Source organism: Dipodomys merriami, unplaced genomic scaffold, assembly GCF_024711535.1.
Source record: "Dipodomys merriami isolate MVZ:Mamm:240054 unplaced genomic scaffold, mDipMer1.0.p SCAF_11, whole genome shotgun sequence".
Lineage (NCBI taxonomy): Eukaryota > Metazoa > Chordata > Mammalia > Rodentia > Heteromyidae > Dipodomys > Dipodomys merriami.
The window spans coordinates 49,334,581-49,351,055 of record NW_027202382.1 but is presented as its reverse complement, the minus strand read 5'-3'; the positions used below and the strand labels follow the sequence as shown (position 1 = coordinate 49,351,055).

At 56.0% G+C, this 16,475-nt stretch overlaps 1 protein-coding gene across 2 annotated transcripts in view; it reads right to left on the bottom strand.

The window, feature by feature from the left end:
• Traf2 (TNF receptor associated factor 2) overlaps positions 1–16,170 on the bottom strand; it is a 37,964-nt gene extending 21,794 nt beyond the window's left edge. The window contains exons 1-4 of one of the 2 annotated variants that reach the window (XM_070015112.1): positions 16,124–16,170; positions 4,368–4,585; positions 3,560–3,638; positions 3,139–3,237 (exon numbers count right to left, since the gene is read on the bottom strand). In XM_070015112.1, the coding sequence (XP_069871213.1) occupies positions 3,139–3,237; positions 3,560–3,638; positions 4,368–4,555 (366 nt within the window). In that variant the 5' untranslated portion in view covers positions 4,556–4,585; positions 16,124–16,170. Of the gene's footprint in view, positions 1–3,138; positions 3,238–3,559; positions 3,639–4,367; positions 4,586–4,701; positions 4,788–16,123 lie in introns of those variants that run through there. The other variant, XM_070015113.1, reaches the window with a different exon arrangement.
• Between the last annotated feature and the right edge of the window lie 305 nt (positions 16,171–16,475).

Genomic DNA, 16,475 nt, shown 5'->3' with positions numbered 1-16,475 from the left:
TGTTTTAAGCACACACAGCTGTTGCAACTTCGAATCTCCCAGGAATGCCGGCTGCAACTCGCTGGTGCAATCACTGGCACAGGCCTGGATGCCCTCGGCCCCACACACTCTACCCACAGCCCAAGGAATCAACCACAGAACCTGTTCTACTAGAGACTCTTTACAGGTAATCTAGAGACGTTCTAGATTCTCTTCTTTCTGGGTGATGGTGGCTCACACCTGTAATCCTAGCTACTCAGGAGACTGAGAGCTGAGGATCATGGTTCAAAGCCAGCCCGGGCAGGAAAGTCCGTGAGACTCTTATTTTCAATTAACTACCAAAAAAGCTGGAAGTGAGCTTGTGGCCAAGTGGTAGAGTGCTAGCTTTTTTTTTTTTTTTTTTTTTTTTGTCGGTCTTGGGGCTTGAACTCTGGACCTGGGCGCTGTCCCTCAGCTCTTCAGCTCAAGGCGAGTGCTCTACCACTTGAGCTACAGCGCCACTTCCGGTTTTCTGGTGGTTTATTGGAGATAGGAGTCTCACGGTCTCTCCTGCCCGGGCTGGCTTTGAACCGCGATCCTCAGATCTCAGCCTCCTGAGTAGCTAGGATTACAGGCGTGAGCCACCAGCGCCCGGCTAGAGTGCTAGCTTTTAACTCAAACGCTCCGAGGCAGTTCCCAGGCTCTGAGCTCAAGCCTCCAAACTAGCACACACAGAAACAGACAGACAAACAATTCCATTCTTGGAAGGAAAGTCATTACCACAAAGGAAAAACAAAACCAAAACCCAAATACGATTTTTTTCAAACTTTTCCATTTAAATACAAAGAAAAAAATCTTTAGCCTTAGCACTGGTTTTCACAGAAATAGTCCAAGAGTGAACAGATGTGGACACAGCAAGAGGAGACCAGGCAGGAACTCTGCAGAGGTGGCGCCAGCTGCCTCCAATGTCCGCGCGCCCGCCAGCGCCATTCGCCCCCAGCTAGACGTTTGACCAGCAGAATCAGGTCACAGCAGAGCCGCTCCCCCAGCCCGGCCCCTCCCCCGCAACTCTTCTCAGGGACTTTCCAGAGTGCTCAAAGGGCGCAGCCAGGGACTTTCCGCCCTGCATGCCTGGAACATGGCTTGGCTGCAGTCCCTGGCCCTCAGCCAGAGGCCCACACAGCTCCTGACCTCAAGGACCACATCTTTCAGGAGGAAGAGACCCCAGAGGAACCCAGAGACTGAAGCTAGAAACTGCCATAGGGTGCCCGCCCTCGGTCCCTTGCACCTGCCCGGGGGAGCCCTCGTCACCAGCCCAGGCGGTCTCCTCAGGATGCCAGGGGAAGGTACAGCTCTACACTGCCCCAGGTACAGCCAAAGGTGCGCTCTGGTGATATGAAACCCAGGGCCTGAGACTACGAAGCGGTTCAACAAGCCAAGTCTGGCCGGCCACACTTAACAAGATCAGTCATTCCAGTCCCCATTCCCCAGGGTCCGCCTCACACCCCCTGGGCACAAAGGCACCTGTCTCCCGGGCCCTGGCCTGGGACCTCCGCTAGGCAGGGAACCAGGGTTCCAAGCAAGCAGCTTTTTACAGCTCCGTGGGATGGCATCCAGGTCCCTCCCCACTTCCAGATCCCAATTTACAACTCTGCACCCACCAACAGTCCCCAACCCCCACCACTCTACAGCTATCTCTACAGATCTGAGGACTGAGCCGACTGAGCCCTCTGTGATTGGCTTACTGATCCAGCACATGGACATCACCATGGACCTACCTACCACAGTGGGCGTCAAGACTTCCCTTCCTGCCCTGTGGATGGATCCCATGTGGCAGGAAGGGAAGGCTGTTTCCACTGTTAGGCCACTGAATGGTGTTGCTTGCTGCAGACATTCCTGTGCAAGCATCTGTTCAAGAAACCATTTTTTGGCTGGACGCCGGTGGCTCACGCCTGTGATCCTAGCTACTCAGGAGGCTGAGATCCAAGGATGGTGGTTCAAAGCCAGTCCAGGCAGGAAAGTCCATGAGACTCTTATTTCTATTTTTTTTTTGGGGGGGGTCCGGTCGTGGGGCCTGAACTCTGGGCCTGGGCACTGTCCCTCAGCTCTTCAGCTCAAGGCTAGCACTCTACCACTTGAGCCACAGCGCCACTTCCGGCTTTTTTCTTTTTGCTTATGTGGTGCTGAGGAATCGAACCCAGGGCCTCAGGCATGCAAGGCAAGTGCTCTACCATGGAGCCAACTTCCCAGCCCAAGACTCTTATTTCTAATAAACCACTAGAAAACCTGACGTGGCGCTATGGCTCAGGTGGTAAAGCACTAGCCTTGAGCTAAGAGCTGAGGGACAGCGCCCAGACCCAAAGTTCAAGCCTGACGACTGACCAAAACACAAAACAAAACAAAAAAAGTCTCATGGGCTTTCCTGCCCAGGCTGGCTTTTAACTGCAATCCTCAGATCTCAGCCCCCTGAGTAGCTAGATTAGAGGCGCGAGCCACTGGGGGCTGGCTTAAGTCAACTTTTTGAAGGTCATTTATTGAGAGGAGAAAGAAGAGCAAATACCGTGGTAGACGGCAGGAGCCTGAGCTAGCCGTTCTGTCCTGGGCTACAGGTTTAGTTGCAGATGTCTACAGGAGACACGAGGCTCAGGCTGACATTCCCAATACTCTGGCACAGGGCACAAGCCAGCCTGGCTGGCACAGACGAATCCCACAAGGTTGGCTACCTCTATTGCTGGCCAAAACACTTTCCGTGACCACAGACAAGTGTGCCGTGTTCACAGTAAGAGACCCCTGTGGAGTAACAGAAAAACCCCGCCGAGCATGGAAGACGCAGTTCTCAGCGCCAAGGTGGTGTGCCCTCCACTCCCGGACACCTGCTACCGAGCGGGCGCGGCGCCCCCTCTGGGCAGTACCCTGCACCTCCCATCCTTACCACACCCGGTGTGTTGAGAAAACTGAGGCGCAGAGGGGAGGGCCAGGCTCTGGATGAGTCCTCCACCTCACCACCTGCCGCACCTCTTCCTCCACCCCAGGCTCAGGCCGCTCCCAGCAACATGAGGCAGAGCAGGGCCCAGGTTGGAACTGCTCCAGGGAGCAGAGCCTCTGCGGCTAGGGACTCAGCCCCCAAGCCGCCTGCAGGCTGCGGAGTGAGCCGTGCCAGGGCAGACACCCCATCTTTACCTCATATTCCTTCAGGGTCCCCTTCCAGGTGCACCCATCACTGGGACAGACGGCTGGCAGGCTCTCCACCTCCCTGCGGGCAGCATTATCTGGAAAGGCCTGGGGAGAGGATTGTCCTAGGGTTATACCAGCCCGAGCCCCACCAAGAACACCCCAAGAATGACCCACGCTGCCGTGGGCAGGCTTGAGAGGCACAGGCGGGATGACTCTGAGGGACGGGCCCCCCCCACCTGCCCCGCTAAATGTCACATCTACTCTGGTACCATTTCTATAAACCTAAATATTCACGTTTGCTCAAAGTCAATGTCCAGCACAGTAACAGGTCTGCTAAGAGGCAATTTCTAGCCTCACCAGTATTGATGAAAACTTCAAAACATTTTCTGTGCATTCTGACATTTTAGCTTCAAGACACTGCACTTACCGAGCTGCTTTCTAAAATAGAAATGCCTTCTTCGTAGATGCCCTCATGGACACAGGCAGCACAATTCTGAGGCCCAGAGCTGGTGGGAACAAAGAAAAAGAAACCCACTGCAAAATCTGCTGCAGAGAAAACTGACACCATCTGCTCAGTCCACAACCCAACTCCGTACCATCTTTCATAAAACCAACAAGCATATGTCACTTGTATGCTATTTGAATGCTTTCAAACAGATAAGAATATGCAAATACTGAAAAAGTTTTGGGGGAGGGGACTTGAATTGCCAAGGCCAAGTCGTTCTTTCTTCTTTTTCCTTTACCCCAGTTAGGGATTGAACATGGTCTCACCCATGCCAAGCAGGCATTCTATGGCTGAGCTGCCTCAGTCCCTTCCTTCTAATTGTGAGCAAGATGCCTGTTCTCCAAGACATGCCGGGGAAACACCTGGGAGTGCCTGTCCTCCCCCCCCCCCCCCCCCCCCCGCCGCAGGCCCGCTGCGGGTGGGCAGGCGGCTCACCCTCTCCCACCACTCACGGCAGGCACTCACTCAGCAGATGGCTTCAGGTGACACCCCAGCCACACAGAGCAGCCTGGAGGGGCCACGCGTCTCTTCCTGTGCCACATTGCCAACTGGGACTACCCCGACTGATATTGTGCACTTGACTCCACATGTCCAAAACCAGTATGCTAAGTGATTCATTTACCCTCTTGGTTTGTGCTAAGCCAGGGAGGACTAGTTCCTGGGGCCACTCTTGTGGTCAGTGCTGCTCTCACAGCCCCGCCCCCCCGCCCCAGCAGGTGGCCCTGCGCACCTGAGGATGCTGGAGAGACAAAAGGAGCAGTAGCGGTGGCCGCACTGGGCCTGGAAGGGCCTCCGTAGCACGTTCCTGCAGGCTGAGCACAGGTACTTGGCCTCTAGCTTGGTCCCCAGGAGGGTCTTGGAGAAGCCTGGCTGCAGCAGGTCTAGGGAGCCAGGGGGTGTCACGCTGGCTGCAGCCATGAGAACTGGTCCCCCACACACCACAAAGCCCTAGGGAAGAGCACAGGCCCGTCACTTCTCCATTCAGGATAAATCCTCCAGAAGAAAACAAAGCAAATGAAGCCCACCAGCAGGCAACTGATGGGAGTCTGGGCTAAGACACGGACCTACAGACGAGGGGCTGAGAAAACAGACTCCAGAACTTGGGCAGCCCCAGTAACAGACTAGTCCAGTCTCCTGCTTCACGTGTGGGAAGAGGCACAGCAAGGGTGGCAACCAACACCATCAGGCTCCTGACCGCTGGCATGCGCCCTGGCTAAGAGCCCTCCTGCCAGCACCGGTGGCCAGCGTCCTCCATCCTGAGCCCATGGTTCCTTCAACACCCACTCTGGGGACAGGGTGACTTCTACATCACAGCACAGGAAGCTAGCAGGGTAGAAGCCCACCTTCCAGTTCCTTGGGGTCCTAGAGAACACTATGAGAAGGCCACATGTGGCAGGGGACCCAGCCAGTTGGTCTGTAGACACTGAGCTCCCCATCTGCTGTCCTCTTCCCCACCTGCTCCACACTGGACACAGCTGCAGAGTCCCTCTGCATGCTGGCCCCGCCCTGACGATCCTCGCCAGCACACTCACTCCTATGGCCCATTCCTGCTGCTGCGAATCACGGCCAGCCCAGCCAGCGGGGCTACCTCCACCCATGCCCATCCTGCTCTTCCTCACTCCAGGACCCCTCCTCACTCTCCAGCACAGACTGGCTTCCTTGTCCACCTCCAAAGTGATCACACAGCAGGCTTCTCTCTTCCACGTGCACCAGGAGGAAGAGAGGGCTGCTCAGGGTTCAGGCTGATGAGCAAGGACATTAAGACCTTCTGACAGAGCAGAGAGAGCACAACAGCCACCTTGCATGCTAGGTATCCTCCTCAAAGACACAAATCCGGTCTCAGATCCGCCAGCAATATCCATTAAGGCCTAAGAATGCCATAACTCACCTCGTGCTGGTGGCTCACACCTGTAATCCTAGCTACTCAGGAGGCTGATATCAGAGGATCAAGGTTCAAAGCCAGCCCAGGCAGGAAAGTTCATGAGACTTATCTCCAATTAACCATCAGAAAACCAGAAGTGGCACTGTGGCTTAAAGTGGTAGAGTGCTAGCCTTGACTGGAAAAGCTCTGGGACAGCGCCCAGGTCCTGAGTTCAAGCCCCCAAATTAGCACCAAAGAAGAAAGAAGAAAAAAAAGGATGCCACAAGTATACCTCCTCTACAGGGAGAGAGAGCAGAGCAGACAGCCAACTGCAGATCTCCAAATTACGACCTTAGGCCTCTGCCTGGGGCTTCAGCTCCCTCCTCCACCTCCCTGCCTCCCTCCCCCGTGTCTGGGAGCTCCTAGCTGAAGTGAGGCCAGTGCCTGTGCACCGGGCCCACGAGGGCAGGGGCATTGTGTCCCGGGTGCCAGGAGAGCAGACTTGAATGAGAAACACAACTGGATGGTAGTGTGGACGTGGAGAGGCCCGGATGTCCCCAAGATGTAGCATGGTACCTGCAAGGAGACAAGCAGGCTCACCCCGCGATCCTGCCCAGCACTGACTGCAGACTGGAGTAAGACTTAGCTCCTGAAGTGTGCTGCGCCACCTGACAGCCTCCCTTCTCCTTTCGTGCTCGCCGTGGCCCCCCCGCCCCCCCCGGCTGGGGCCGTACCGTTTCCTGCCAGGGCTCCTTCCCAGCCTCGATTAGGAACTGAGCCATATTTCACAGAGAAAAGCAGGCTAGTCCTGGACAAGGGGACAGCTGGGGGGCTCTCCGTGCTATCCATGACCAAAAAAGGGAGCTCAGTCCCCGAAGGAGAGCTCATGGGTGCATATGTGTGTACACGTATGTGCAAGCGAGTGCCTTGGGAACATGGAACAGAAGTGCCTGTTGTCTGGCTGTAGGCTCCTGAGCAGAGGGGAGGGCAGAGGATGCGGGCCACTGGGCTGCCTGGCCTGCTGTCTTCCCGAGGTTCAAGTCAGCAGAGCGTCCTCATGGGGCTCAGGGCCCGGTCAGCCGCCAGAGCACAGGCGCAGGCCGCAGGCCCTCAGGACCGGGCAGGCTGACACGGCACTGCGGCACTGGGTCCAGCGCTGCTGGCTTGGGAAGTGAGACCTCTCATGGCAGGCGTGACCGGCCAAGCCCAGATGGAGCTGGGAGGCTGGATGCTGAGGTCTCTCCGTTACTCCCTGGCCTCTGCTCTGGACATTCTCCCAGAAAGTGGGCTTCTCCATCACTGGGCCACTTGCAGCCCCAGAGGCTCTGAATATTCCCAATCAGCCAGACGCACTGGAAGAGACTGCAGCCACCCCGCCCCTGCTCTCCTCCACAGCCACGCAAAATGCGCCCCTCACCCAGAGTCCAGCTACGTTCAGAGGGAAGCCAGCCGAGGGCCCTCCACTGTGCGGGCCCTACTGCTGTCCTCTGCCCCCAACCCCCACAGCGCTGGGCCCTTCCTTACACACACCGTCCTCAGCCCACACCGCACACGTCTGTGCCCTGGTGCTCACGAAGGACCTCAGGCACCCAAGGACACGCCTGGAGATAAAAAGGACTGTGTGACTCCACACAGTCCCTTTCGGGGCACATCAGTGTAGTCCTAAGCACTGAGCCAGTCCCACGTGCTCAGGGACAATGGCACTGCTATTGTTTGTTCCCTCAACAAACACGTGTAGACACCTGGCACTCAGAACAGTGAGTTAGGGAAGCCTTGTGGAGACAAGGCAGCAGCTCTCAGGATGCTCTGAGCAAACTCCTGCAATGTCCACAGGTCTCAAAAACAGAAGAGGGGGGGATGAGGAGGGGGCTGGGCTGGCCAGGCGGAGGAAGGAGGCTGAATACTGTGGAAATGCATGATCTCCAACTGTTACAAACGAAACAAAGCCAGGCACCAGTGGCTCATACCTGTAATTCTAGCTACTCAGGAGGCTGAGATCGGAGGTCTGTGGTTTGAAAACACCCCAGGCAGGAAAGTCTAGGAGATTCTTGTTTCCAATTAACCACCCCAAAAAGCTAGAAGTAGAGCTGTGGCTCAAGTGGTAGAGCGCTATCCTTGAGCACAAAAGCTCAGAGACAGCTCCCAGGCCCTGAGTTCAAGCCCTAGGACCTCCCCGCCCACCCCCACCCCCAAAAAAGGAACAATTAAACCTGCTGGCGATGCTTTCTAGGGAGACGGGGCAAGAAGTGTAGTAGAAGAGTCTGACTGGAACATACAGACCTGTGAAGATGTAAAAAGAAAAATCTCCCTAGCTGGGTACTAGTGGCTCACACCTGTCATCCCAGCTACTCAGGAGGCTGAGATCTGAGGATCACGGTTTGAAGCCAGCCTGGGCAAGAAAGTCCATGAGATTCTTACCTCCAAAAAAAACCACCAGAAAACTGCACTGTGGCTCATCTTGAGCTGAAGAGCTGAGGGACAGCGCCCAGGCTTCAAGTTCAAGCCCCACAACCAACAAAAGATAAATAAATAAAAATAAAATAAGAAGGGAATAGAATATAGAGCTAGGAATGACAGAACCACAGAAAAAACAAAAACAACAACAACAAAAAACAACCCATAGCCGGGCACTGGTGGCTCACGCCTGTAATCCTAGCTACTCAGGAGGCTGAGATCTGAGGATTGCAGTTCAAAGCCAGCCCGGGCAGGAAAGACCGTGAGACTCCTATCTCCAATAAACCACTAGAAAACCGGAAGTGGCACTGTAGCTCAAGTGGTAGAGCACTTGCCTTGAGCTGAAGAGCTGAGGGACAGCACACAGGCCCAGAGTTCAAGCCCCATGACTGACCAAAACAAAAACAAAAACAACCCAGAATGTAAAGAAATCCAGGACAGGGGCTGGGAAGGTGGCTCAGTGGTAGAGCACTTGCCTTGCATGCATGAGGGCCTGGGTTCGATTCCTCAGGACCACATAAGCAAAAAGAAAAAAAAAGCCGGAAATGGTGCTGTGGCTCAAGTGGTAGAGCACTAGCCTTGAGCTGAAGAGCTGAGGGACAAGGCCCAGGCTCAGAGTTCAGGCCCCATGATCAGACCCAAAAAGAAAAAAAAAAAAAAAAAAAAAAAGAAATCCAGGACTGCAACCTGAGGACAGCTATGCTTGGACGGGAGGAACTGGTGACCTTCTTCCTCCATTCCCTGCAGTGCCTCTTACAGGCTTTCCCCTTAACTCCTCCATTCATCAAGCTAAACTCCTGTCAAAATAGAGGAACTTGCCGGGCGCCAGTGGCTCATGTCTGTCATCCTAGCTACTCAGGAGGCTGAGATCTGAGGATTGAGGTTCAAAGCCAGCCTGGGCAGGAAGGTTCGTGAGACTCTTATCTCCAATAAACTGCTAGAAAACCAGAAGTGGTGCTGTGGCTCAAGTGGTAGAGCACTCGCCTTGAGCTGAAGAGCACAAGAACAGCGCCCAAGCCCAGAGTTCAAGCCCCACGACCCACAAAAAAAAAAAAAAAAAAAAAAAAAAAGAGGAACTTGAGTGGTTAAAAAACAACAACAGGGGCTGGGAAGGTGGCTCAGTGGTAGAGCGCTTGCCTTGCATGCTTGAGGCTCTGGGTTCGATTCCTCAGCACCACATAAGCAAAAAGAAAAAAGCCGGAAGTGGAGCTGTGGCTCAAGTGGTAGAGCACTAGCCTTGAGCTGAAGAGCTGAGGGACAGCGCCCAGGCCCAGAGTTCAGTCCCCATGACCGGACCCAAAAAAAAAAAAAAACCAACAACAACAAAGGGGCTGGGAAGGTGGCTCAGTGGTAGAGTGCTTGCCTTGCATGCATGTGGCCCTGGGTTCAATTCCTCAGCACCATATAAAGCAAAAAGAAAAAAAAAGCCGGTAGTGGCACGGTGGCTCAAGTGGTAGAGTGCTAGCCTTGAGCTGAATTGCTGAGGGACAGCGCCCAGGCCCAGAGCTCAGGCCCCACAACCAGACCCCCCCCCAAAAAAAGAAATCACACACAGGGCAGGGCCTCCAACTCTGCCCCTGCCATCCTGCCGTCAGTAACATGGATCAGTGGAGAGGCACCCCTGCTGCTGACTCAGACAGAGAGGAGCTGGGGTCACTACGGCCATCAGGTAACTGACCCCAGGGACCCACCACAGCCCATTCTGCACTTTGAGATTCTCAGTGCAAAAAGGCCTTCTAAAACTTGGATCTGAGTCTCAAGAAAGACTGTACTGAGCCAGTAGCTCACACCTGCAATCCAACTCACGAGACTCAGATCTGAGGATCACAGTTCAAAGCCAGCCTGGGAAGGAAAGTCTGTGAGACTCTTATCTCCAATTAGCCACCAGAAAACTGAAAGTGGTGCTGTGGTCAAAGTGGTAGAGCATTCGTGGAGCAAAAAAGCTCAAGGACAGCATCCAGGCTTTGAGTTCAAGCACCATGACCGACAACACAAAGAAAAAGCAGCAAAAAGCTAGAACTGGAGGCATGGCTCAAGGGGTAAAACCCCAGCCATGAATGAAAAAGGCAAGCGGAAAAGGCTAGCAAGAACAGGAGGCCCTGAGTTCAGTACTGGCAAATACACACAAAAAGACTACTAAGGGCTGGGAAGGTGGCTCAGTGGTAGAGTGCTTGCCTTGCATGCATGAGGCCCTGGGTTCGATTCCTCAGCACCACATAAGCAAAAAGAAAAAAAAGCTGGAAGTGGTGCTGTGGCTCAAGTGGTAGAGCGCTAGCCTTGAGCTGAAGAGCTGAGGGACAAGGCCCAGGCTCAGAGTTCAGGCTCCAAGACCAGACCCCCCCCCCCCAAAAAAAAAAGACTACTAAAATACATCATGAAAACTTGACAGTACTATGCCAAAACAGAACAAAACCCAATACTAAAACCAATGTAAGCAGTGGCTCAAGCCTGTAAGCCTAGATTCAGGAGGCTGAGATCTGAGGACTGAAGTTTGAAGACAGCCCAGGCAGAAAAGTATGTGAGACTTATCCATTAAGCTGAGGCGGAGCTGTGGCTCCAGCGCTAGAATAGCCAGCCTTACGTGAGAAAGCCGAGGACAAGCCTCAGCTTGCACAGACAATGCAGTGCCGCCTGCACCAACACAGGCTCTCAGGCCTGGCCAGGTGGGGCTGCCTGCCATGCACAGCACATGAGGCTCCGTGCAGGCAGCCACCCCAGCCACTGCAGGTGTGGACATTTGTGAGGGTCAGATGGCCTCGGCTCCACCTTTCAGCACACACTAAGGGGTGAAAGGTTAGGTGACTTTAATGTCCAGCCCCGAAGTGAACCGCAGTCCTGCAGGTTCTAGGTCAGCTTTACTACAACAATCCTGCCTCAAGCCAGGTGCCGGTGGCTCACGCCTGTAATCCTAGCTACTCAGGAGGCTGAGATCTGAGGATCGAGGTTCCAAGCCAGCCCAGGCAGGAAAGTCTGTGACACTCTTTTTTTTTTTTTTTTGTCGGTCGTGGGGCTTGAACTCTGGGCCTGGGCGCTGTCCCTCAGCTCTTCAGCTCAAGGCGAGCGCTCTACCACTTGAGCTACAGCGCCACTTCCGGTTTTCTGGTGGTTTATTGGAGATAGGAGTCTCACGGTCTCTCCTGCCCGGGCTGGCTTTGAACCGCGATCCTCAGATCTCAGCCTCCTGAGTAGCTAGGATTACAGGCGTGAGCCACCAGCGCCCGGCTCGTCTGTGACACTCTTATCTCCAATAAAGCACTAGAAAACCGGAAGGCGCTGTGGTTCAAGTGGTAGAGCCCTTGCCTTGAGCTGAAGCGAGGGACAGCGCCCAAGCCCAGAGTTCAAGCCCCATGACTGACAAAAACAAAACAAAAAAAACACTACAATCCTGCCCCCTTTGGACGAGCTGTCCATTATACAGTGTATATTCTCACAGGCACCCTGATTACATTTGTTCCAGAGGCAAACCACACAGCACTTGTGCTAAGTGCCATATTTAGGAATACTTAGGACAGCATTAGTTAATGATGTGGTTAATAAAACAGCATTCAGTTATACAGGGTTCAAGGACAGGCAAAACTAATCTGGGATAGAAGCTAAGGTGGTAACCTTTGAGGGAGGAGAGGCAGCTCAGGCGAGGCTGGAGGCGATGTATACACACACACACTCACGTCTGGCCCCAAGACAGCATGAGTGAGCAAAAGTATACACTGGAGTCTTGATTCTCAACGACTACAAAGAACAGTGAAATCTGTAATTACTGTACCCCCATGCCTGTTTCTCTACAATAGTCTCCTTATATTAACACTGACAGAAATCTCGAGTGGTTTGGGCAAGCGGGAGGGATTGGGACAGGGTCTCCTTGTACAGCTCAGGCTGGCCTGGAACTTGATTATATAGTCCAGGATGGCTGAGAACTTGTCCTCCTGCTTCCTAAGAGCCTAGATTACAGGCTTGTGTCATCACATTTGGCAAGAATAAGCTTTTACTTTTGCTGCTTTCTGGGATTTGTTTTGCTTTGCTGGTACTGGGCACTGAACCAAGACCTCATACTTGTTAGGCAAGAGCGCTACCACTTGAGCCATGCCCTCAGCCCAATAACTTTGCCAGAGCTGGCCTTGAACTCATAGTCCTCTGTCTTCTATCTCCTAGGTTGCTGGGATTGCAGGCATGTACCACCACATCCACCTAAGAGCAGGTTTTGACAGGAGGCTGTGCACTTTAGCCTGAACCATGTGTGGGGCCTGTGACAATTTTCCTTTCCAGATCCTGCTCCCCTCTATACACTTTGTCAGTTTCCTGCCACTGAACCTGTGCTCCATTCCTGACAATGAGCCATGTCAGACACAAAGCCCAAATCTGACCCTGGGAGCGGATGAGAAGTAAAATATCAGAGGGGAAGTTGGAAGAGACTCTCTGGGTGCTGCAAAAGTCACAAAATGACAGCTACAGGTGAGCAGCTATGGCTTCAGGAACTCCAAACGAACATCTGGGTGTAGTCTAAATATTCCTTAGGAATATTATGAATATGCCCACTCTGAAGCATGCAAGGGGCCAGCAAGGCTGGGGCAGGAAGGCGGCCTTCACTGTACTCACGGCAAGGACGTGGGCATTCCCGGGCTCCTGCTGGGCATCAGGAGTGCTGGGAAGGTGGACATGGCCCCCACACTGCATGTGTGGCTGGGCAGGCAAAAAGCCTGGGCAGCAAGACACCATGAAGCCTGCGGTGACAGAGGTCTGGGAGAAGGGACAACAGGAAGGGCAGTAGGGGCAGCTATCAATACTAGGCAAAAGAACCAGCGACGGGCCTCCCCAGGGGACGGGAGAGAAGAGAGCACTTAGCCACCTGCTTAGATGAAAACACCCAGCATTCCGCCTGCTCACAAAGGCTGATGAAGAACAATCCTTAGGCTCTTCTTGTTTAAAATCCAGTCCACAGGGGCTGGGAAGGTGGCTCAGTGGTAGAGCACTTGCCTTGCATGCTCGAGGCCCTGGGTTCGATTCCTCAGCACCACGTAAGAAAAAAGCCGGAAGTGGTGCTGTGGCTCAAGTGTAAGAGTGCTAGCCTTGAGCTGAAGAGCTGAGGGACAGCGCCCAGGCCCAGAGTTCAGGCCCCACGACCGGACCCCAAAAAAGAAAAGAAAAAAAAAATCCAGTCCACAGTGATGCTATGTTGTGTAAAGTACACGGCAACAAGGCTATTTTTAAAAAGAGTCAAAGCCAGGCACCAGTGACTGACACCTGTAATCCTAGCTACTCAGGAGGCTGAGATCTGAGCACTGCTATTTAAGTCACCCAGACAAGAAAATCCATGAGGCTATCTCCAATCAGTCTCCAAAGGCAAAAGTGGAGCTGTAGCTCAAGTGGTAAGGCACTAGCCTTGAGTGAAAAAATGAAGGGAAAGCTTCCAAGCCCAGAATTCAAGCCCCAGTATTGACACAGGTGTGTGAGCGCACACAGATTCAAACAGCAATTTTGGATTACTTGAGCCTCTATCTAAGAACTAACTTCAGCTGGGCACCAGTGGCTTGCACCTGTAATCCTAGCTACTCAAGAGGCTGAGATCTGGGCTGGGAAGGTGGCTCAGTGGTAGAGCGCTTGCCTTGCATGTATGCATGCATGAGGCCCTGGGTTCCATTCCTCAGCACCACATAAGCAGAAGAAGCTGGAAGTGACGCTGTAGCTCAAGTGGTAGAGTGTTAGCCTGCCTTGAGCTGAAGAGCTGAGGGACAGCGCCCAGGCCCAGAGTTCAGGCCCCACCACCAGCCAAAAAAAAAGCTGAGATCTGAGAATTGCACTTTGGAGCTAGCAGGGACGGGAAAAGTCACATCTCCACTAAACTACCAAAAAAAGCTAAAGTGAAGTGGTGGCTCAAGTGGAAGAGCACTAGCCTTGAGCAAAAGAGGCCAGGACCAGCTCCAGGACCACATGCACATTCGCGTCCACACACGCATGCGCCCACCCACCCACACTCAGATCACTTATTACCACAGCCCTCACTGGTGAGATGTGGCCCTTGTATGTGCCCTCTGGGGAGTCTGGGAGCCAGGGACTGATGACTTCCAGTCAGCAAGCTGCATATTCAAATCGACCCTGATCCTGCCATCATCTAAGTGGTCAAATGTATTTAGAGCCTGCCACCACAGCCGGGTCATCATCCTGGCAGTCAGCCCCTCCGCTTTGCCTTTGGATCCCAGCCTGTCTGTGTACCAGCAACCACCTGGGTGCTCCAACACTCATCATGTGCACATCCAGGCCCAGAGAGACTGTCCTGGTCCCTACTTCACAGGCTTCTACCTGGGGAAGAAGCCATGGGGCCAGACTGACCCCGGACATTTAGGCAGTTTGCAGAGAAACAGCTGGAGAGCAGGGAGGGGCTGGAGAGCAGAAAGGAAAGGGCATAGATAAGGGGTATGTGCAGCTGGGGGCTCGTGTGCAGGGGAGCCCAGGCTCCAGCAAGTCCTGCAGGAGGAAGAGACCTGAGTCTACAGCTACAGAGCCATAAGCCAGTGGGCCAGGGAGATGACTGGGGTTGGGGTGAGGAGGGGTCTAGGGGCGTGGCAGAGGCCTGAGATATCCGGGTTCACAATGGGGAGAGGAGACAGAGCCCAGGCCAGGCACAGGCAGGCTGGGCACAGTCACGGCAGAGGCAGGGGGCAATGGGGAGGCAGGCAGGGCAGTCATGGCACAGGCAGGGGGCAGACAGAGCACAGAAAGGGCACAGGCAGGGGGCAGTGGGGAGGCAGGAGGCAGGAGAGGAGGCAAGACAGGAGGCAGTCCAGGCGCAGGCAGGGCTCAGACAGGAGGCAGGAGGCAGGCAGGGCTCAGGCAGGAGGCAGGCAGGGCTCAGGCAGGAGGCAGGCAGGGCTCAGGCAGGAGGCAGGCAGGGCTCAGGCAGGAGGCAGGCAGGGCTCAGGTAGGGCTCAGGCAGGAGGCAGGAGGCAGGCAGGGCTCAGACAGGAGGCAGGAGGCAGGCAGGGCTCAGACAGGAGGCAGGAGGCAGGCAGGGCTCAGGCAGGAGGCAGGCAGGGCTCAGGCAGGAGGCAGGCAGGGCTCAGGCAGGAGGCAGGCAGGGCTCAGGCAGGAGGCAGGCAGGGCTCAGGCAGGAGGCAGGCAGGAGGCAGGAGGCAGGCAGGGCTCAGGCAGGAGGCAGGAGGCAGGCAGGGCTCAGGCAGGAGGCAGGAGGCAGGCAGGGCTCAGGCAGGAGGCAGGAGGCAGGCAGGGCTCAGGCAGGAGGCAGGAGGCAGGCAGGGCTCAGGCAGGAGGCAGGCAGGGCTCAGGCAGGGCTCAGGCAGGAGGCAGGAGGCAGGCAGGGCTCAGACAGGAGGCAGGCAGGGCTCAGGCAGGAGGCAGGCAGGGCTCAGACAGGAGGCAGGAGGCAGGCAGGGCTCAGGCAGGAGGCAGGAGGCAGGCAGGGCTCAGGCAGGAGGCAGGAGGCAGGCAGGGCTCAGGCAGAAGGCAGGAGGCAGGCAGGGCTCAGGCAGGAGGCAGGGCTCAGGCAGGAGGCAGGCAGGGCTCAGGCAGGGCTCAGACAGGAGGCAGGAGGCAGGAGGCAGGCAGGGCTCAGGCAGGGCTCAGGCAGGAGGCAGGCAGGGCTCAGGCAGGGCTCAGGCAGGAGGCAGGCAGGGCTCGAGGGAGGAGGCAGGAGGCAGGCAGGGCTCAGGCAGGCAGGCAGCAGGGCGCAGGCAGGCAGCAGGGCGCAGGCAGGCAGCAGGGCGCAGGCAGGCAGCAGGGCGCAGGCAGGCAGCAGGGCGCAGGCAGGCAGCAGGGCGCAGGCAGGCAGCAGGGCGCAGGCAGGCAGCAGGGTGCAGGCAGGCAGCAGGGCGCAGGCAGGCAGCAGGGCGCAGGCAGGGCCCGGGCCCGCGGCCGTCACTAGATCTCCGCGCGCTACCCCGGGGCCACGGACTCCCGGCCGTGGCCCCGCAAGCGACGACCCCAGGCGTGGCCCCAGGCCGAGCCCGAGCCGCCGCCGGCCTCGGGCGTCGCGAACTTTCAGTTTCCGGCTCCACGGCTCTGAGAAATCCCCCGGACGGCGGCTGCCCCGGGCCCGCCCTCCCGCCCGCCGCCCCGGTCCGGACTCCACCGCGAAGCGCGGCCAGGACCTGCGCGGAACTCGGACCGAACCCTGACCCGGACCCGGACCCACGCCCGCGCCCGCGCCCGCATCGCCTCACCCAACGGTCTCCGCGCGCCCGGAACTCAGCGCCCGTCCGGCCGCCGCCCCCACTGTCCCCACCCCGCCCCAAACCCGCCTGACAGACAGACGCCGGAGCCTATCGCGAGAGCTCAGGGAGCGCAGAGTGTGCCAATTGGACAGCTCTTCCTTGCCACGGCCCCGCCCCTTTACGGACGGACGCCGAAGCCTATCAGGAGCGAGCAGGGAGCCGCAGCGCACGCCGATTGGTCAGCACAGCCGCGGCGTGGTACCTCGGCCTGCTCGCGCAGCTTGGCAGGTGAGGGTCCAGCGTGTGCTGTTTTTTCTGCTTATGTGGTGCTGAGGAATCGAACCCAGGGCCTCATGCATGC